This window comes from Bemisia tabaci, chromosome 2, assembly GCF_918797505.1.
Source record: "Bemisia tabaci chromosome 2, PGI_BMITA_v3".
NCBI lineage: Eukaryota > Metazoa > Arthropoda > Insecta > Hemiptera > Aleyrodidae > Bemisia > Bemisia tabaci.
The window spans coordinates 39,200,410-39,222,385 of NC_092794.1; the positions used below are offsets into that span (position 1 = coordinate 39,200,410).

Below are 21,976 nucleotides of genomic sequence, written 5' to 3' on the forward strand. Positions count from 1 at the left end.
CTTTTCATACAAAAATGTCGCAATTGTTGCATCACTCATTGAAGGAGGAGACTATTCTCAAGAAAAATACTGGACTTTAGCCAGCCGATTGAATATTTGTTTTCATGATCTTTTAAAAGCATTTGTAGGGTCTGAATCGAAAAATATTGGACTTTGTGCGATAAAATATTTCATATTGTTTTGGAGCACATAGAAGGCTCAGATCAATCCATACCGACTATTTTTTTTACTTTAGATAAAAATACAAATAGGTGAGGAATAGGGGACACCTGCAAGGGCTAAACATACTTACACGTCATGACTGTTGCATCACTCATAAGTGAAGGGGCCCACATTCGATTTTCAGTATAGTATAATTTTTAATTTTCTTTTAGGAGTAATAAGACAATTTGGTTTAACAGGTTTAGGACTTTGCCCGGATTCTTTACCCCTTAGAATCTGAAAGTTTTTTGGGGTTTTTTGTAGTTTTTATATCAGGTCGTTTTTGGAATGATGTGAAGCTAATGAAACATTTGGCTGGAGACAGAGAAACAGAGAATAATATTTTCAATGAGCAGAACTGGAACTCCTTGTTTGATCAACTAAACATTAATAGGGGGTTGATTCAGTTTGCATCAATAAAAGTTACCTGATGTTTTGGTGGGTTTAAACTTCTCTCATTGATAATAGGGTACATAATGTTTTAAAAAACTGATGGATTAGCAATTAATTGTCATCGTGTAGGTACTTAGGAATGAACTTCTTTTGCCGCATTAAAATTATTCCTCACTTATAAAGTTTCAACATTAATTCTGCAATTTTTACTGCGTTCAACTCAACTGTTTTGGAACATACTTACATTCAGCCACTAAAATTTTAAATTAAATAACAGTGAGACCACAGGTGGAAAAGTCCATCAAAGAGTAAATTTTTTTTTTTTTTTTGGTTCATCATTATAAAAAGTATTTCCTGAAAGAAGTTTGATTTAATTTTAATGAGTGTGCATCGTCCAGTCCATTGGCAGAAAGGTTTTGACGTGCGTTGGCATCGTTTGAGTCCATATTCGGTAAAACAAACGTAATGGTTTAGTTGTAACATGAAGGGATTGAATTCCGAGTATACTTGGACTCCAAGACACGTTCCAGACAGTACCGTTGAAATCTGCGTCAGATATTACAACGGATGGTTGGACTTGCTATTCCACACGACGGATTGTGCAGCAGAACAGAGTGTATTCAGGAAAAAGCTGCGGACTCTTCTATAATGATGATGATGTCGCTTGTGACAAACAAAATACGATGCGGGATTATTACAGTATGGGAAGGCACAGCTCGGTCGACAGTTTCTACCTGTGTTAAACATATTCTAGCATGCTTAAACAATTGATTCGTGATAACGCTAACCTGCTCGTAGGTTTCAAACAGGACAATACAAACTTGCGACACACCTACGACGATCACGTCTCACAGATTTCACGTTCGAAGATTTCAGACGTATCTGCTCGGTGTGTTGGCACGACAAGTACGGGTTTTTAGTCATCGATAAAGATAGTAATAAGAACGAGGGAAGGTACTGGAAAGGTTTCGATACTTATATTGAACAAACCCTAAAAATGGGAATTCCCGAATCAGACCCTATTCTCCAGTCTCCGATACCAGGCCCATACTGGAGGAGACGGTCTATCGATGCCGCCAAAATTTTACAAGTCCGAAATCTCGAAAACAAAAACTCGTATCAAAATTCGGTCCGTACAGTTTTCCAATCTTCGATAGTGTAAAAGAATCTCATCGGTCCGCGGCGGATCGGAGGAGGGTAATTTTCCAAAAATTATTTAATTTTCCGAAAATTATTTAATTTTCCGAATCAGACCCTACTCTCCTGTCTCCGACACCAGACCCTTACTGGAGGAGACGGTCTTTCGAAGCCGAAAATTTTTACAAGTCCGAAAATCCGAATTTTTTGCACAATCCGACAACACTGTACGAAAAAATTAACAAATTTATTGTCCCATCTGGCAACAATGTAAAATTCGTTGCTGCAAAATTTCACCCATAAAGATATCATTTCTTTATTTTCACCGTCCGGCAACGCTGTTGCATGACCGCCATCTTGATTGGATAACATACACCATTGCTTAACCCGCAGATTGATGGGGCTATATTACACTATTGCATAACCCGCATATTGAAGGGGTTACATGCAATACTCCTTTTTTACAGCGTAGCCATATTGTGCAATAATCACCATACACCACTGTAATTCAATTCGTATTTTTCTGCACAATTTGGCTAAAAACTTTTGTGCCCAAATTCCTGTTTTCATACTACTGACCCGCTCGTGCCGTCTGGCCGTTTTAAACAAACATCGATGAATTTTGCGAATCCGCAGCTTTCGGCAGGCAATTATTGCTGATAGTCATTCTCAATGGTCTCCTTGAGCACGCCGTATGCTTACTTTTTTGGAGAAATGCAGAGAAATTTTTAAAAGCTTGCCTAAAGTTAAATTTTCATCTTTTAGAAGTCGGTAAGTTTAGAGTAGCGTATCTAGCAGCCTTTAAATTTGAAATAATTTGGCTCATTACTAGCGAAACATGCTCCTCTGAGGCTCAACAATAAGTTTCGAGGATCAAAATTTACATGAGTTAATCTCGCAACAAAATACAAGGGTAGAGAAGATTTTGAAGGAGAGAGACACTTTCAGGAACAGTGGAATGTGCCACATTTCACGAAAAAAACGAATCACACGACGCGGAGTCCAGAAATGAGCTCCTGAAGAGGAAGGAAGTACCTCTTGCTAACATTACGTAAATTGAAAAAATGTGAATGACATCACTTGTACAGTTGATCTACATTATTGATTTCACTTAAAAAAAATGAAGAGTATCGTGTTCAGAGGTTGACTTCCGTACCGCCTCTCGTCGTGTGCATCATTTCTTACGTTAAATTTTGAAGAGGAAACAAGTGACGTTTTTTTCTAATTCTAACCATGTTCAGTGGTCCATTTCCTGTCTGAAGAGAAACAACTGTGTTTTCAAGTGCCAATGTAAAATAAAAAAACCTGACCCCAATGGATTTCAACTCCAAAATGTACGCTTCTCTCTAAGCCGTTAGAACGAAAATTGGGGATGAAAATCGAACCGAACCTAATCGGACCTTAAGGAAAGTGAGAACACGATGCATCCCTTGCCCATTGAAACGGTCGGAAAGGTTGAAGGGCTGCGGCAACATGGCAGGGGGATGAGAAAGGTCCGGGCGAGTGATCCGGTGGTCTATGCGCAGGATATTTAAACGGTGCAATTGACCCTGATCTTTTTGGAAAGCCGTATCCCCCAAACTTTTGAGTCAAAAAAATTTCTATGGACTTACAATTCGTTACAAAACACTTATAAGATGCTCGTATTATTGGAATTTATCGTTCGCAAAGTGAGGGGGGGGGGTGGGCGATCCCAAAATTTTGTGAAGCCGTATATTTCCCCTGAAAATTGAGTTACAATATTTTTTTTTTGGACTTGGAAAATGTTAAGAAACACTTACAAAACGTCGGTGTTGTCAGAATTTATCGATCGCAAAATGAGGGGGGGAGGGGCGGGATACCATTTCTCCAGCCCCTCCCCCCCCCCAAAAAAAAATAAAGTTATGCATATGAAACTTTCGGAGTGACTTACACATTTTCTTTTGGACTTACAAAACGTTACAAAACACTTACACAACGATGTTATATTTTTCATATTTTTTTTGGAAGTGAAGAGGGGGGGGGGGGGAGACTGGTGAAATTGACCTCATCAAATCTTACGGAGTGAGTTACATGTGCATTTTGAATAGATTGTAGCTTCCCGACAGATTCGTTGCCTATGTGACAAAACAGACGGCGAATCTCTACCAATAAGTTCATATAACATATGTCAGGTGGAAGATTTCTATAAATTTAATCGCTCATGGGTTGGTGTTGCGGTCGAAACTTGCAGTGGGATAGTTACATGCTCTTCGAATAGCGCACTAATGAAGCAACCCAGGAACACGTTATCTATTTATACCTAAAACTTAAGACGTGCGTATCAAAATCGGTGGCATTGTAACAATGAGCTAAGTTGATATTATGTATAAAGAGCCGTATGCAAAAACGACATTTTTCGCCCCCCCCCCCACTAAGACTTATTCAAACTTCGTCTATCAGTTACTAATACTGGAGCACTTCTTTCCCCAAATTTTCAGACCCCCAAAAAATTTTGGGGGGGGCGCTAGGGGGGGTGGAAGTCAAAACCTGTGAACCTCGATATCTTTCGAACGAAACAAGATATTGAAGCCCGGTTTGGACGAAAAATCGTCTAAAATTGCATACTCTAAGACTCTAAAGGTCAAAATCCCAAAATCAAATTTTTAAATTAACTTATGTGCTTTTTTTCAGTTTTTGAGGAAAAACAATTTCTTTTAAATGAAAAATTTACAAAGATCTCAATTTTGTATTTAAACCAAAGCCAGTTTTTTAAATTGTTCGTCTTTTTCCGCATCCAACGAGTGGTTCATTAAGCTGGGGAACCAAACGGTTCCGGAGTTATGATCAATTGAAGTTTCCGCTCAACGCGCGCCGACCGATTTTCGCGCGCAAAAAAGTCGAATTCGACTGTTATTAAATCAGATTGAATGTTCAAACTGAGCGAAATGCATTATTAGGGACTCTTGGGGGTCGCTGAGTTCAGAAATTACAGATACTTCCAAAAAATTCACGTTTTTAAAATTACAGCTCCGTACAGGACCACTGAGCGGCTGGTCGGCGCTCAGTGGGCCTCTAAAATAGCGCTACGGAGCTGTAATTTTAAAAACGTGAATTTTTTGGAAGTATCTGTAATTTCTGAACTCAGCGACCCTCAAGAATCCCTAATAATGCATTTTGCTCAGTTTGAACATTTAATCCGATTTAATAACAGTCAAATCCGACTTTTTTGCGCGCGAAAATCGGTCGGCGCGCGTTGAGCGGAAACTTCAATCAATCATAACTCCGGAACCGTTCGGTTTCCCAGCTTATACGACCACTCGTTGGATGCGGAAAAAGACGAGCAATTTAAAAAACTGGTTTTGGTTCAAATCAAAAAATGTGAAATTTCAGTTTAATCTGTTTAAAAGAAATTGTTTTTCCTCAAAAACTGAAAAAAGCACATAAGTTAATTTAAAAATTTGATTTTGGGATTTTGACCTTTAGAATCTTAAAGTATGCAATTTTAGACGATTTTTCGTCCAAACCGGGCTTCAATATCTTGTTTCGTTCGAAAGATATCGAGGTTCACAGGTTTTGACTTCCACCCCCCCTAGCGCCCCCCCAAAATTTTTTGGGGGTCTGAAAATTTGGGGAAAGAAGTGCTCCAGTATTAGTAACTGATAGACGAAGTTTGAATAAGTTTTAGTGGGGGGGGGGGCGAAAAATGTCGTTTTTGCATACGGCTCTTTACAAATAATATTATAATTGGACGGAGTTAAACAGAAAGGAACCAAGCCACATCGGGATCGAACCGAGAAAAAGAGCTTTAAAGTTTGGCTCCTGCATAAGACTCAATGTAAAAGATAAACTTTGAGTTCAATTTCTGCAAAATTTGCTCCAACAAAAACTTTGAATTTTTGGCGATAGATAGTAGAGCAGTGGTTGAGTTCAAAACCACTCATAACTCAATTTTTTCCAAAATGTGGGTTGGTTCCTTTCTGCTTAACTCAGTCCAATTTAGGTTATGTAATTTAAATTCATTACTGTTCATTAGGAACCCAAAGAGTGTCTTCCTATTTATTCTTGGCTAGTTACACATGAATTTTGATTTTATATTTTAAATGCACGACACTTAATTTTCACCTCTAATGTCTTTTCTCACAGTTCAGTCGTTCAAGCGTCGGTGGTACCCGATATTACTTATCATCATATCCTCAAGAGCATGAAGATAACCTTAGATTTGAGTCTCGCTTTGAATCAGGTAATCTAGCCAAAGCTGTCAAAATCACCGAGACTTACTACGAGTTGTCCCTCCGAACTGATCTGTACACCAACCGGCATATGCAATGGTTTTATTTTCAAGTCTCTAATACCAGGACCAATATTATGTATAGGTGAGTGTATTTACCCATATGATACTAGGGTGTTTCATGAAAACCCCGAATTGCGATTATTGGTGCTCCCTGCTGGGCTAAAATCTCATCTTAGAACAATCAAAGAGCCCTGTGCAAAATTTCAACCCCAAAATCGAATTGTTAGAGGCCCCGCATCAGTCCTAAACATTTAAATGGGAAATTCCACGAGGATTTGCCATAAATTATACAATGGCGATTTTCTCGGCGAGGTGTGACGACAGTCTTTCTATGAAATTTCATAAAACTGATGTTGAATGTGTAAAGACCATGGAAATGTATCATCTTAATGTATTCATTCTTTCAAACGGACAGGGATAACAGTCGAACATAATCAAAGATATGACGGGTCAAGAGAGGTGGCAACGCTGCGTCCTCATACGACTGCGGCCCTCGAGTGCCGCGCGCCTTGTCGCGGCGGGGCGCAGCAAAATCCTTGAGACTCACAATCAGTAAGCGCAGCGTTGCGGGTTGACAGTTTTGCGCGAATGGCGTTCCTCGTTCTTTTTTGACGGGAATCCTGCAATTTGGGATGAGTTAATGGAAAGAAATGAAGCAGTCTTTGATGTTTTAATTGATGTGGTAATTTGACGGTCGGTGCCGCCGTATAAAACGTTATTTGGCAGTACGGTAGGTACCGCCGAATGAATGACGTTATCTGGCAATACGCCACCGTAGAATTAATGACGTTATCTGGCGGTACCGTATCCTTATTAGAAAATTGTCTACGTACCGCTGAGGTACCTTTACTGGACCACTAACCGGGTAACTTCCTACCGCTAATAAGGTGGCTTTACCAGATGACTTTTTGACCGCTTACTGGAAAACGTCCTACCACTATGGTGCTTTCACCGGATGACCTTTTAACCGCTAACCGCAAAATTTCCTAACGCTAAGCTGCCTCCAACAGATGAGCGAGCAAACGCCATCTACGGCGATCTAAATTGATATTATATTGCTGCGATCTTTGGGACTATAGATTCGATCAAATCCTCGGAAAATACAAAAGGCAACATCGTATTTGAGGCTAAGGGACCGCGAGCAAATTTCAAAACCTACGTTCTAAGAAAAAATTGTAATGTAGAGGAAGACTAAAGCGTGCCGAGCGACAATTAGGTTCAAAAAAGATAAATCGGTTAAAAAACCGATTTTTCTTGGAAATAGTTTCAAAATTTTCCCGCAGTTCTTCAGCCTTAATCACAAGGTTACCATTTGCCTTCTTGAAAGATCTAGGAATTTTGTCTCAAAGCAGGTCGCAGCTACATATTACGCATCGATCTTTTTAGATAGCGTTTGCTTGTTCATCCGGTGGAGTCATTTCAGCGGTAGGAAATTTTCCAGATAGCGGTTAAAAAGTCATTCAATAAAGGCACCGTAGCGGTACGAAGTTTTCCGGTTAGCGGTCAAAATGTCATCACATCAAGTCACCTTACTCAGAACATTTTCTAATCAAGACACGGTACCGCCAAATAACGGTCTCCTATTTGAAAGTACCGCACCGTCAAATAACGTTTTATTCGACGGTACCGTACTGCCAAATAACGGGAACCTTATTTTAATTTTACCTTTTTAGCAGTTGATAATGGTATCGTACGACACCGAGACGTCCTACGTGCGTAATTATGTGTGTGTTTAGCCTTTATCTCCATTTTTTTCTGTTTTCATTCTCCTGATTTGTAAAAAAATTGAATTATGTCACCCTATATATTCGGAGAGGTAGGTGCCAGAGACACTTAATCACTTTCCTACGTTGTAATTTACACCTGATACAGCATTTATACAATTATAAACAGGTTTATGTATCGTGTTGCATAAATTTCAGGAGATTCTCGTCAAATATTAAAGACTATTACAACACATTTAGAAAAAAAATTAATTTGTATCTTCAGATAATACAAGAATACTCATATGGGTTTGTGTTGGTAGCCGAGTGCTAGAAATAATGCAAAAAAATGTTTTAAAAAAAAAACACTTACATTTTATTAATAAAGTACCGAAGCTTTTCGAGGCGGACGCCTCATCGTCAGGGTAAACAACAAAATTAATATCACAAAGGCCGTTGCCATACTTAAAATTCAAACTAGGTAACAAGTGATAACAAGCTATTATATCAGTCTTACTAATCAAAACAAAGTCAAGTAGTATCAAGTTAGTATCTGTTTTTCATCATAGATGGCAGCACATTTTAGGTACAGGGGGTTAGTTGCCAGGTCTACTTCTTTTTGTACATTTAATAATTCTTCCCCTCTTTTTACTGCCTTAGTTATTTCATATTTCTCTAGGATGCTAAGCATTTTACTGTCCCTGTTTTTGTGTAGAATTTTAATTTATTTTATCTGATATTTTTCTGTTTTGATGTGCTTAAATACGTTCGAGGATGGAAGAGTCAAGTGTTCATTAACTCTACAGTTGATTGAGCGCTCGGTTTTTCCAATATATATTTTCTTGCATGAATTACAATCTAAACGGTAAACGCCAGTTATTTTCTTACTATTATCACTATTGCTTTTACCTTTTTTGATTTTGTTGGTGACCTTCCTTATATTGTCTAGTACGCTGTTATTAGTCTTAAAAGCTGTTTTGTACTCAGTTTTTTTGAAACAATTGCTAATTTTTGAGCTAACAGGGCCAAAATAATCGATTTTTACATATTTGTCGTTATTTTTGGGTTTTTTAGCCTCATTGCTGTTGGCATCAGAGTGCTGTTTTTTATGTCTCTTTAAAATTTTGTTAACAATATATTTGGGGAATCCATTAATTTTAGCAATATTCTGGATAATTCCAATTTCCTCTTGTCTATGTTTGTGGCTAAGAGGAATGGAAAACACTCTATGTGCCATTGCATGAATTGCAGCGTGTTTATGGCTGTTAGGGTTATTAGAATGGAATGGAATTATACTATTAGTGGCTGTAGGTTTACGAAATATTTTGAATTGGATGAGGTTATCCTTGTCGACAATTACAGTAAGATCTAAGAAATTAATTTGGTTATTACTCATATGTTCTATGGTGAATTGAATGTGTTTTGAGAGGCTGTTTAGGTATTTTAAGAATTGGTTTATGATCCGGTCAGTCCCAACAAAAACAAAAAAGGTGTCATCAACATATCTGTAATATTTTTTGATGTTTTTAAAGAAAGGATTTTTGTCATTCATAATGTTCATTTCTTCAAAATTATTTAAGAACACTTGTGCAATAGTACCAGAAATTGGTAGGCCCATGGCAACACCATTTTCTGCTTGGAAAGTTCTACCCTTATAAGTGAAATAGTTTTGATTGAGGATTTCTCTTGTCATCCCAACAAGTTCTTCCCTTTCATGATCATTGATTTTTCCAGATTCTTGGATTTTTTGGTCTAAAATTTGAATAGCTTCATCAGTGGGAATGTTAGCATATAGATTAACTATGTCTAATGAAAACACTCTCTGTCCTTTTTCGACTTTGAATTTATGCATCTTTTTTGCAAAATGTGCACTGTTTTTAACACTATAACTATTATTTAAGTCTAATACATTTGTTATTATTTTGCTCAGATGTTTTGATAGTTTATATGCAGGTGAATTTATTGTGTTTACTAAAGGTCGAATAGGGTACCCATTTTTATGTAGTTTAATAATGGGTTCGAAGTTTGGAGCTTTAGCGGATTTCAAACTACTGCTATTACGTGCGGGTATGGTGTATTTTAGGCATTTTTTCACATCTGGGTTAATGATATGCTTGGAATTATCAATCATATCATTAATGCACTTTGCATAATTTTTGGTGGGATCCTTATTCAATTCAATAATATTGTTGTCATCTATGAAGTTAATGACTTTTTCGTTAAGCTTTTCACTTTCAATTAACACAATTGCACTGCTTTTGTCGACATTTACTATCTCAAGATTATTATCTACAATTTTCTGGCCTATACTTTTGACAGTTTTGTTAATAGACTTTTGTTCTTGACTAGATTTTATAGAATTATTGCTTTGTATATTTTTGGTCAGAATTGTATCACATTCATTAATAATCATATTTCTAACTCTACTTTGGTCATTAGTGTTTATACAATTCATAGATTTCTCAGTATTTAATAAGAGATTGATATTATCTATTTGTTGAGGTAAATTAATTTTATGAGCATTCGTAAGTAATCTAGATTCTTCAGTCGTTATTTTGACTGCAGAAAAATTAACAAAACTAGGGGCAAACTTATGTTTACTTTTCCATCCTCTGAATTCCTTGTGTTGTTCGTTCATCAGTCGATTGATCTTTTTTCTAATCTTCTCTCTCCTCTTATCGATGAGTATCTTGACCTTGTTACGTACCAAGTTGATAATCCCGTCACTGGTTTGTTGATTGAAAACGGATTCGTCCTGGAGCGTGCTATTGATTCCTTTAATTTCCACTATAATTTTCTTCAATTTGATGAAGAGTTGGTTGATCTCCGTTGTGAGCCAAAACCGTTCAGCGTTTTTGACTGTTTTCTTCGCAGCTGTGGATTTGCTTCTCGTTGAAATTTTGATGTATTTCGGAATGAGGTTATGTCTCCTGCATTGTTTGTTGAAATGGATATTTGCCATTGTTTTCTCAATTTTGAGGACTAAAAACTGAGGAAGAAAACAGTCAAAAACGCTGAACGGTTTTGGCTCACAACGGAGATCAACCAAATCTTCATCAAATTGAAGAAAATTATAGTGGAAATTAAAGGAATCAATAGCACGCTCCAGGACGAATCCGTTTTCAATCAACAAACCAGTGACGGGATTATCAACTTGGTACGTAACAAGGTCAAGATACTCATCGATAAGAGGAGAGAGAAGATTAGAAAAAAGATCAATCGACTGATGAACGAACAACACAAGGAATTCAGAGGATGGAAAAGTAAACATAAGTTTGCCCCTAGTTTTGTTAATTTTTCTGCAGTCAAAATAACGACTGAAGAATCTAGATTACTGACGAATGCTCATAAAATTAATTTACCTCAACAAATAGATAATATTAATCTCTTATTAAATACTGAGAAATCTATGAATTGTATAAACACTAATGACCAAAGTAGAGTTAGAAATATGATTATTAATGAATGTGATACAATTCTGACCAAAAATATACAAAGCAATAATTCTATAAAATCTAGTCAAGAACAAAAGTCTATTAACAAAACTGTCAAAAGTATAGGCCAGAAAATTGTAGATAATAATCTTGAGATAGTAAATGTCGACAAAAGCAGTGCAATTGTGTTAATTGAAAGTGAAAAGCTTAACGAAAAAGTCATTAACTTCATAGATGACAACAATATTATTGAATTGAATAAGGATCCCACCAAAAATTATGCAAAGTGCATTAATGATATGATTGATAATTCCAAGCATATCATTAACCCAGATGTGAAAAAATGCCTAAAATACACCATACCCGCACGTAATAGCAGTAGTTTGAAATCCGCTAAAGCTCCAAACTTCGAACCCATTATTAAACTACATAAAAATGGGTACCCTATTCGACCTTTAGTAAACACAATAAATTCACCTGCATATAAACTATCAAAACATCTGAGCAAAATAATAACAAATGTATTAGACTTAAATAATAGTTATAGTGTTAAAAACAGTGCACATTTTGCAAAAAAGATGCATAAATTCAAAGTCGAAAAAGGACAGAGAGTGTTTTCATTAGACATAGTTAATCTATATGCTAACATTCCCACTGATGAAGCTATTCAAATTTTAGACCAAAAAATCCAAGAATCTGGAAAAATCAATGATCATGAAAGGGAAGAACTTGTTGGGATGACAAGAGAAATCCTCAATCAAAACTATTTCACTTATAAGGGTAGAACTTTCCAAGCAGAAAATGGTGTTGCCATGGGCCTGGAATAATAATAAGTGCAATCGCACATAGCTCTCAATATTCAAACCCTTCTGGTTTTCCTGCTCACTGCAGAAGCCGGTGTACTATACACCTGGTAACTCTTCAGGTTTCCTATCCAAGGATAGTAGCCGATTCACTCTGAGTTCGGTAAAAATAAAAACTCCAAGCAGGATCTCTTCCAGATCATTAAATCAATTTTGCAGTCACCTCAAATCTTTCTCTTCTCACTCTCATTTTCCGAGCAAAGGCAAATTGGGGGGTCGCTGCGGCTCTTCACTTGTCTCGCTTCAATACCTCATATCCTATTCCATCTTTTCTTTCTTTCCTATCATTTCTTCAATTGGTCCCTCGGTACAATTCACTTTCTTTCAACCTTTAGGTCTACTGTTGTTTTTTCATCATTTTTTGAATCGTCATTCTTCATTTTTGGTCCCTCGGGCCGGATTATAACTAGCATATTTACAGTCCTGAAATAATTCACAATGGTGAAACGACGAAATCTTCATTCTCCTGAGGTAAATGAAAGTGAAAAATTAGCAGACTCACTTCAGAAAAAACGAGATATAGTTTTTTCTAGGGTTAAGGCCATAGAAAAAACATTCAATGATGAGCTTTCAGATGAAAATTCTGAGCAATTTAAACCTTTGTTTGATCGATTGTCAGGGTTCCAGGATAAATTCGATCTAATTCAAGCAGAATTAATAGGTCTCAATTCTGATTTACCTATTAATTCCAAAATAGACATCGAACAGGCGCAGGTAGAATTTGACGAGACAATACTTGCAGCCGAAGTCCGTTTTCTTTCGCTCACTCCTAAAACATCGAAATTTGAGGTATCCAATAATCATAGCACTCATGTTAAAAGTCATTCATCCTCAAATGTTAGACTTCCAAAACTTGAATTACCTCAATTCACTGGAAAATTAGAGGATTGGAGAAGTTTTTATAATTTATTCATGGTCTCTGTCCATAATGTAAATGAGTTAGCGAAAGTTAAAAAATTCCAGTACCTTCTCACGTCATTGAAGGGCGAGGCACTGGACTTGGTAAAAGGGTTAGACATCACCGACTCAAATTATGATGTGGCTTGGGAAATATTATGTCAGCGCTTTCAATGTGAAAGAAGGCATATTTTTCATCACTTCAACGGGTTGCTTGACTTGCCAGAAGTGAAGGATGTCCAGCAAATTCCTTCACTTCTGACAAAATACAGGGAGCACACCCAGGCATTGGAGGGCCTCGATCACAAACTGTCCGAGTACTCTTCAATGCTCACTGCAGTCATGGTACAAAAGTTAAATAATTACTTTCGAAAACGGTTTGACGATTTTCGAGGCACGGAAACGAAATATCCCACCATCGATAGCCTAGTGGATTTCCTCGAAAAAGAGTGCCTTCAATTAGATGGTTCGGCAGCCAAGTCAACTAAGCCGAAACACAAGCAACCACCATCAAAGCAGACACTCACGGCCTCAGTTAAGCCGAAACAGAGTTCGTCTCAACAAAAATGTCCATGCTGCACTCAAGACCATCCCATTTATTTTTGCGAATCATTTTTAGCTAAATCAATCCCTGAACGCCGATCATTCGTCAAAGAGAAAAACCTGTGTTTCAACTGCATGAAATTCAATCACTCCAGTTCGGTTTGTAAGAACCAATACACCTGCAAAGCATGCCATAAAAGGCATAATTCACTTCTACACTTAGAAGACACGTCAAATCAAGATTCATCAAAACCTCCCAAGACAGCTATGGTTTCCAACTCAAAACCAAAGGAATACGCATGCATTCTAGGAACTGCTCTAGTTCTAGTCAAAGATTCATTTGGTGGTTATCAACCTGTCAGAGGACTCATCGACAGTGCTGCTATGTCTACATTTATAACTAAGCGCTGTGCACACAAGTTGGGTCTAAAAATCCACAAGGAAGCGCCTCCAATTTCAGGGTTAGGCAACCAGGCAGTCAATGATATTCATGGTACTGTAGAATGTGAGATCAAGTCTCGCATTGAATCGCAGCCAGTATTCACATCAACAGCAACAATAATGACAAAAATCACCACCGATCTTCCAAATATAAGTCTTCCCAACACAATGAGCAAACCTCTCAGGACATTGACTTTGGCAGATCCAGAGTGGATGAAACCAGGCCCGGTAGATCTACTAATTGGAGCCGACCTGTACCCTCATATTTATGATGGCAGAAAAATCATTCTCGATGAAAATTGGCCAATAGCGCTGAGCAGCATTTATGGATGGGTCATGACGGGCAAATTTAGCGCCCCGCATGACGCAACACGCATAGCAGCAGTGACAACCTCAGAATCAGCACCAATCACTGCTTTGCTGTCCATCAATTCAGAATCAATTGAAACTTGCCTTCGACGACATTGGGAGATAGAGGAGCCCCCGTCAAGGCCAGTGAAAAGTCCGAATGACCTCTTAGCTGAAGAACTTTTCACGGAAAAACACTCAATAGACAGCGATGGTAGATATTCAGTCCCTATGCTTCTCACCGAAAAAAAGATGAATCTTGGGGATTCTTATCATCTTGCAAAAAATCGACTGATCAAATTAGAGCATCGATTAAATGGAAACCCAGACTTCAGAAACGCGTACAAAGACTTCATGAAGGAATATGAGGAGCTCGGGCATATGAAACAAGTAGATAATGATTCGATAGGTCAGGGCAAATATTATATCCCCCACCATTGGATATGGAAACAAACCAGCACAAGCTCAAAAATGCGGGTGGTTTTTGATGCTTCAATGAAAACTACGTCTGGCAAAGCATTAAATGATGTGGTTCTGAAGGGAGAAAAACTACAGACAGACATAATTCAAGTGTTAACTCTATTCAGATTTCCGCGGTATGTTTTCACAGCAGACGTTTGCAAAATGTATCGTCAGATTTTAGTTAATCAAGAGGATCGGCCATATCAGCGAATATTATGGCGCGAAGATCCATCTCAGCCCATCAAAGAATATGAACTGCAAACAGTTACATATGGAGTAACATCCTCTCCTTATGTATGTCTGCGCACCATGCGCCAGCACGGCGAAAATACTGGCGAAAAATATCCCGTAGCCAAAGAAATTCCCACAAAAAAGGTTTTCGTCGATGACATTTTGGCCGGAGCAGATTCTACCCGAGAAAAAATGGATCATTCAAGCTCATTGAAAAATGAACGATCCGGATCATTCAATTTGAATGAGTTTTTCGTCAGCTCATTCAAATTTGAATGATCCAGATCGTTCACTTGATCATTGAATTTCAATGCGCCCGAATGAGCTTGAATGATCCGGATCATTGGATTTCAACGAGCTTGAATGATCCGGATCATTGGATTTCAACGAGCTTGAATGATCCGGATCATTGGATTTCAACGAGCTTGAATGATCCGGATCATTGGATTTCAACGAGCTTGAATGATCCGGATCATTGGATTTCAACGAGCTTGAATGATCCGGATCATTGGATTTCAACGAGCTTGAATGATCCGGATCATTGGATTTCAACGAGCTTGAATGATCCTGATCGTTGAATTTCAACGAGCTTGAATGATCCTGATCGTTGAATTTCAACGAGCTTGAATGATCCTGATCGTTGAATCCCAACCAGCTTGAATGATCCTGATCGTTGAATCCCAGCCAGCTTGAATTCTCCTGATCGTTGATTTCCAATGAGTCAAGGTCTCGGTCTGATGAGAATCTATTATAAAAAGATTGTAAATAGTATAGAAGCAAAAGTATATGGATATCCATTCTCACTTTGCAGTTTTTTTTCAACAGAAAAATGAAGGGGAAAAAACCAAAAAAACATATGATGATAGGAAAAGTTAAAAAAACACAGACTCACCAGAAGTTTATCCAATTCCTCCTGAAGTAAGGTCATCCTCTGCCCTATTACAGCAACAGTGTGAATGTAGGTACTATAATAAAAGTAGTTTGAAGGTGAAAATTTTTGCTACAAACCATCTCCCACACGCTGTCAAGAATTCAAACCACACAACAGTCATTGTGGGAGAGGCTCGTAGCTTTGCCGCCGAGTTGCAGAGCTGCTGCGGGGATTCTTTCCATCGACAACTGAAAAATTTAACTAAAATGGAACATATTAAATTAACAGCATAACCAGAAAAATGTTGAATTGAAGAATTAACCGCGCGTTTAGAATTGCAGAAGCGATGTCGCTGTTTTACTCTGATTTAAAAGAAAGAAACAAGCAAAAATTACATTGGGATACAGGGGTATAAAATTGGCTTTGTCTCTGAAATAATTAATTTACCTTAGATTGTGCTTTGAAGTGAAATAAGGCAATAGTACTTACAATTTTGTGCTTGCGTGTTTGTTCAAATGAAGCGTTATCGATGGAGAAAATATTGAAGTAAAATTGTGTCCTCGGAACACAAAGCAGTGCATTTGATGGCTGGAGCACAACTCACAGGTATAAGGTAAGTTTATACTGATAACTTGTTAAACAGTCCAGCGAAAAAACAATAAATACATAGAATTTAAAGCAACACAGACGAAAAATCTGAGCGGCGACACGCTAATGATACGCAGGCAGCAAGACTGATCAGACCAAGTGGCGAATACCGCGACCCCTCGGCCGTTACAGGTTCGGGGGTGGAATTTCCATCTTCCTTGGCTCAACGGTCATCTTCTTTTGTTTTCTTCACGCAGCAAACGAGTGGTGGGAGGCGGGGAAGTAACGGCGTTGCCACATTGCTGAAATATTTTCCCATCCTCCTGTCTTAAGGATTGCTATGATTATGTCAATTCCCCGTCTCTTTTTTTTTATATTATCATGTAAGGCTCATTTTTTTTACTGTCATAAGGCTAATCTTAAGAATTTTCAGAAAAGCTAGTGAGAGAGAGGCTCTACTTTCCTCGAAAATTGAAATCCTCTGTTCTGTAATTTCTCTTCTATGTCGCTTTAAATTCTATTTATTGTTTTTTCCCTTGACCGTTTAACAAGTTATCAGTATGATGTTACCTTATACCTGTGAGTTGTGCTCCAGTCATCAAATGCACTGCTTTATGGTCCGAGGACACAATTTTACTTCAATAAAATTTTCTCCATCGATGACACTTCATTTGAACAAACACTCGAGCACAAATTTGTAATTACCTACTGCTTTGTATCACTTCAAAGCACAATCTAAGGTAAATTAATTATTTCAGAGACAAAGCCAATTTTATACCCCTGTATCCCAATGTAATTTTTGCTGGTATCTTTCTTTTAAATCAGAGTAACAGCGACATCGCTCATGCAATTCTAAACGCGCGGTTTATTCTTCAATTCAACATCTTTTTTGGTTATGCTGTTATTTTTATATGTTTCTTTCTAGTTAAATTCTTCAGTTGTCGATGGAAAGTATCCCTACAGCACTGCCGTGCTGAGGAAGAACGCCGGATGAACATCCGAGAGTTGCCAAATTTCCCTTGATAAAACATGTATTTTTGAAAATATTCATGTATTTATTTTTCTAGAAAAGTTCAGATATTTTAGATTAAATTGCGTACAAAATTGTCTAAAAATTTTGGAAAGTAATATTCGCAATTTTCCCAGTAAATTTGGTTTTTATCGGAGGAAACTTAGCAACGTCTGAAGGCTAATATGGCGTTCTTTCTTAGCACGGCAGAGCAGCTTTGCAACTCGGCGGCAAAGCTACGAGCCTCTCCCATCATGACTGTTTTGTGGTTTGAATTCTTGACAGCATGTGGGAGATAGTTTGTAGCAAAAATATTTTCACCTTCAAACTACTTTTATTGAAGGTACATTCACACTGTTACTCTAATAGAGCGGATGATGAGCTTACTTCAAGAGGAATTGGATGAAATTTCTGGCGAGTCAGTGTTTTTGAACTTTTCCCTTATTCCTTCATTTCTGTCGAAGAAAAACTGCGAAGTGAAAATGGCTACCCATGTGCATTTGCGTCTATACTTCTTACAATTTCTTTATAATAGATTCTCATCAGACCGATACTTGAATATCCGAATCTGCTGAAGTGATCATATCATTGTGGTAGGTCCCAGAGTTTGACCCGATTGAGTATTTATTAAAGTTACAAAGCAATTATATTAATGTAGAATAGTGGGAGGTAAAAATTATCCAAGTGACCCAATCAGACGCTGGCATAGTAGTGGCTTATTCAACTTTAATAATCTGGATCGTTGACCTAATAAGCTTGAATGAGCTAGCATGTTGGGCCGTTCAATTTTAATGCTCTTAATGATTCAGCTACGATAAGCCTGATCATTGGCCCAATGAGTTTGAATAAGCCGATTAATTGAATCATTCAAATTGAATGATCCTGATCATACAAGTTGAACGATCCTACAAGTCGGCACATTCAAATTGAACGATCCAATAAGTTGGCACATTCAAGTTGAATGATCCAATGGGCCAGCGCATTCAAGCGCATTGGGTCAAAGATCCGGATCGTTCAAGTTGAACGATCCGGATCATTCAAGTTGAATGATCCAACGAGTCAGCGCATTCAAGCTCATTCGGGATCATTGATGCTCATTGAAGAATCATTCAAACTCATTCAGGATCATTGAAAATCGAACGATCCTGAATGAGCTTGAACGATCCATTTTTTCTCGGGTATTCAAGAGACAAAACACGCAAGAGATGAAATAATCGAATGCGCCGGTGAATGCAACATGGAGCTGAAAAAGTGGTCAAGCAATGACCCAGAAATATTGGAGGACTTGCCGGAGTCCAATCTCAAAACTCCAGTAGAATTTTCAGATGCAGACAGTTCCGAATCGCTTCTCGGATTACAATGGCAGCCAAACAGCAATATATTCTCATTCAAGGTTGAGAAAATCACACCGGTGTACACAAAAAGAGGTATTGCCTCAGTTGTCGCCCAAATCTTTGACCCACTTGGCCTGATATCACCAATTATGCTAAAAGGCAAGCAATTCCTTCAACAACTGTGGTTATTAGGCATAGATTGGGACGAAGCGGTGCCCCTCGAGCTTCAAGCACAGTGGAAAAAGTACACCGAAGAACTCATCAAAATTTCCGAGATCCGTATTCCGCGTCATGTGTCTCTGATCGATGGAGTAAAATTTGATCTTGTCGGTTTTAGCGACGCCAGTAAATTAGGATACAGCGGCAATGTGTATCTGAGGGTCGAAAGCAGCTCCGGTGAGGTCAAAACCAGCCTTTTAATGGCGAAAACTAAGGTGGCACCGCTCAAACCGATGAGCATCCCCAGGCTGGAGTTGCAGGGGGCGGCGCTATTAACAGAGCTACTAGATGCTGCTCACTACATATGTTCAATGGCTCATCCAATCAGGAAGGTGTTCGCCTATTCAGACTCCACAGTCGTCTTATCATGGCTCCAAACTCCTCCCTACCGGCTCAAAGTATTCGTCGCCACTCGAGTTACTCGAATTTTAGAAGTATTAACACCTCAACATTGGGGGCATGTCAAGTCTGAGGATAATCCGAGCGATCTGGCCAGCCGAGGCTGCATGCCAGATAGATTGGCCGACAACAGTTTATGGTGGCATGGACCAAAATGGTTGCAAGAGCCAGAAGAGAAATGGCCGAAGTTGAGTCCATTTGACCCAGAAAGCAAAGCAGAAATCATCGACAAACTACCGGACATCGTCACGCTGGTACAAAACAAACAAGAATCATGGGAGGAAACTTTCTTAAAATCTTTTTCAGAATTTGTTCCTCTGCTCAGAACCACCGCATGGATGTTGAGATTTAGCCATAATGCCCGGCATCCTACCAAGAAAAGAACTGGACAGATTTCCAGCACGGAGCTCCAAGAGGCCCGGCACTGGTGGATAAAAATTATTCAAGGCAAAGAATTTAAAACAGAGATCAGAACACTGAGCGAGAAAAAAGAGAGCCCGGCCTCCTTATGCAAACTTCGTCCCTTTTTAGATGAACAGGGATTATTGCGAGTCGGTGGTAGACTCATGCACTCAGACATGAGCTACGACTTCAAATTTCCCATTTTATTGCCCAAAAATCATCATTTCACTCGACTGGTAATCGACTATTATCATGATATGACACTTCACGGCGGTCCCAGCTCAACTTTAGCAGCAATCAATCAGCGATTTTGGATAATTAATGGGCGTGCTGTAGTCAGATCTAAACTTCAAAAGTGCATCCAGTGCTTTAAAGTCAGACCAAAATTCACGCAGCCACTTATGGGCGATTTACCAAAATGGAGGGTTCAGGCAGCATATCCGTTTCTCAATACAGCGTGTGACTACGGCGGACCATTCCAAGTCAAAGTAAACGAGCTCAGAAATGCAAGGCAAACGAAGGGGTATTTAGCCTTATTTATTTGTATGGCTACTAAAGCAGTACACCTGGAATTTGTAAGCGAATTGACTACAAAGGCCTTTGAAGGCGCATTAGCTCGATTTGTCTCTCGCCGAGGATTATGCAAAAATATGTTCTCTGATAACGGTACCAACTTCGTAGGAATGAATAACTCTTTAAAAGAGCTATATGCATTCTTAAAAACTAATGAAACAAGCATTGCGGAAAATCTATGCAAAAAGGAAATCAATTGGCATTTTCAGCCCGCTTCCGCGCCAAATTTTGGTGGACTACATGAAGCAGGGATAAAATCCGCAAAACATCATCTCAAAAGAATCATGGGTACTCAAATTTTCACCTTCGAGGAGATGACTACACTCGTGACTCGAGTGGAGGCAATAATGAACTCTAGGCCGCTCTGCCCTCTATCAACAGATCCATCAGATATGGACGCCTTGACCCCAGGTCATTTTCTTGTTGGTCGCCCACTCAACGCCTTACCCGAAGAAAATCTTACAGAAACTCCTTCTAATCGTGTGGATAGATGGGGCTTGATAAACAAAGCCAGTCAACATTTTTGGCAAACTTGGAAAAATGAGTACATCAACTGTCTGAGGCAGCGATCAAAATGGACTCAAGAAACTGATCCAATAAAAATTGATGATCTCGTCATTATTCAAGACAATAATTTACCTCCTTAGCAATGGAGATTAGGACGAGTCACCAAGTGCTTTCAAGGCCCTGATGACGTCACACGCGTCGTCGATGTCAAGACCACCACGGGGACTTTACGGCGCCCAGTTTCCAAGCTTTGCCGCCTCCCCATAAGTTCAGACAAGGACCAATAGGGCGTCTTCTCGCCAAAAGGGATTGCGCGCGAAATTCAACTTCAGTAATCATTTGTCCCGCCAAAATTTTGCGCGCGCAAAATTTTTTCCCTATAAAAGCAGGACGTCGCGAATTAAAATTTTATTCACCTGCAACCTTTCGAGAAGTCAAGTCAAGTATCTGGAGCACGATGGATATTTTGTCAACGCTATTGAACTTTGACCCCGCCAAGGAGCTACCTGACAATTTCACCACAAGAACTCAAACACGACCAACAAGGCTGGCTCAGCTAATAGAGCCGATTCCATTAAAACCGGCACAGCAATCCAAGAGACGATCCGCTGACCCTCACGACCACCTACCGGCATCTGTTGTCAAAAACAAAGAATGGAAAGCAGCTCCACCGAGAAAAAAGGTCACAGCCAAAAAAATCACAGCGCCTTCCAAAATCCGCCGTGAGCCAAAAGGAAAGCAGCTGAAAGTCAAGAAACCTGTCACATTATTCACCATGCCTTCACCAATTGAACGATCAACAGAACCATGCACTCCGCCCAGGTCACGAACACCATCTCCAAGCAACGGGAATCATTTTATTCCTTGCCGTGGATCAGAGCGATTTTCCCGGATCGCATACCAAACTTCATACCCTTCTCTTCGCCGACAGTGTTCTACTACGATAACACTGGAAATAATAAAGTCGATCAAAGGAAAAGACGGTATCAAGTAAACAAGAGCAAAGAAAAATACGGAGAGAAACCTACAGGCACCCAACTGCGCAATCGCAAACGCTCCGCTCGACATCATCGCCGATTGTTCGACTAAGCTTCAAGCTTAACCATCACTTAAAACGGCCCTTTTCAGGGCCACCAAATATGAGCTTCTACAATAACAAATTTTTTGAA

The 21,976-nt window shown here is 38.9% G+C and overlaps 1 protein-coding gene and 1 long non-coding RNA gene across 8 annotated transcripts in view; one reads left to right on the forward strand and one right to left on the reverse strand.

Annotated features, from left to right (window-relative positions):
• Positions 1-21,976, forward strand: part of LOC109041769 (cytosolic carboxypeptidase 2) — a 302,746-nt gene that overhangs the window by 165,481 nt on the left and 115,289 nt on the right. For all 7 annotated transcript variants that reach the window (XR_011899358.1, XM_072297299.1, XM_072297302.1 and 4 more), the window contains one exon: positions 5,836-6,065. Coding sequence is in view for 6 of the 7 variants with exons in the window: in XM_072297299.1 (XP_072153400.1) it covers positions 5,836-6,065 (230 nt within the window). In the remaining variant the exon portion in view is untranslated. The remainder of the gene's footprint in view (positions 1-5,835; positions 6,066-21,976) is intronic.
• Positions 15,856-18,538, reverse strand: LOC140224089 (uncharacterized). The gene is made up of 2 exons (XR_011899360.1): positions 16,266-18,538; positions 15,856-16,037 (listed from the first exon to the last, which is right to left on the reverse strand). It is a non-coding gene; the product is annotated as an uncharacterized lncRNA (long non-coding RNA).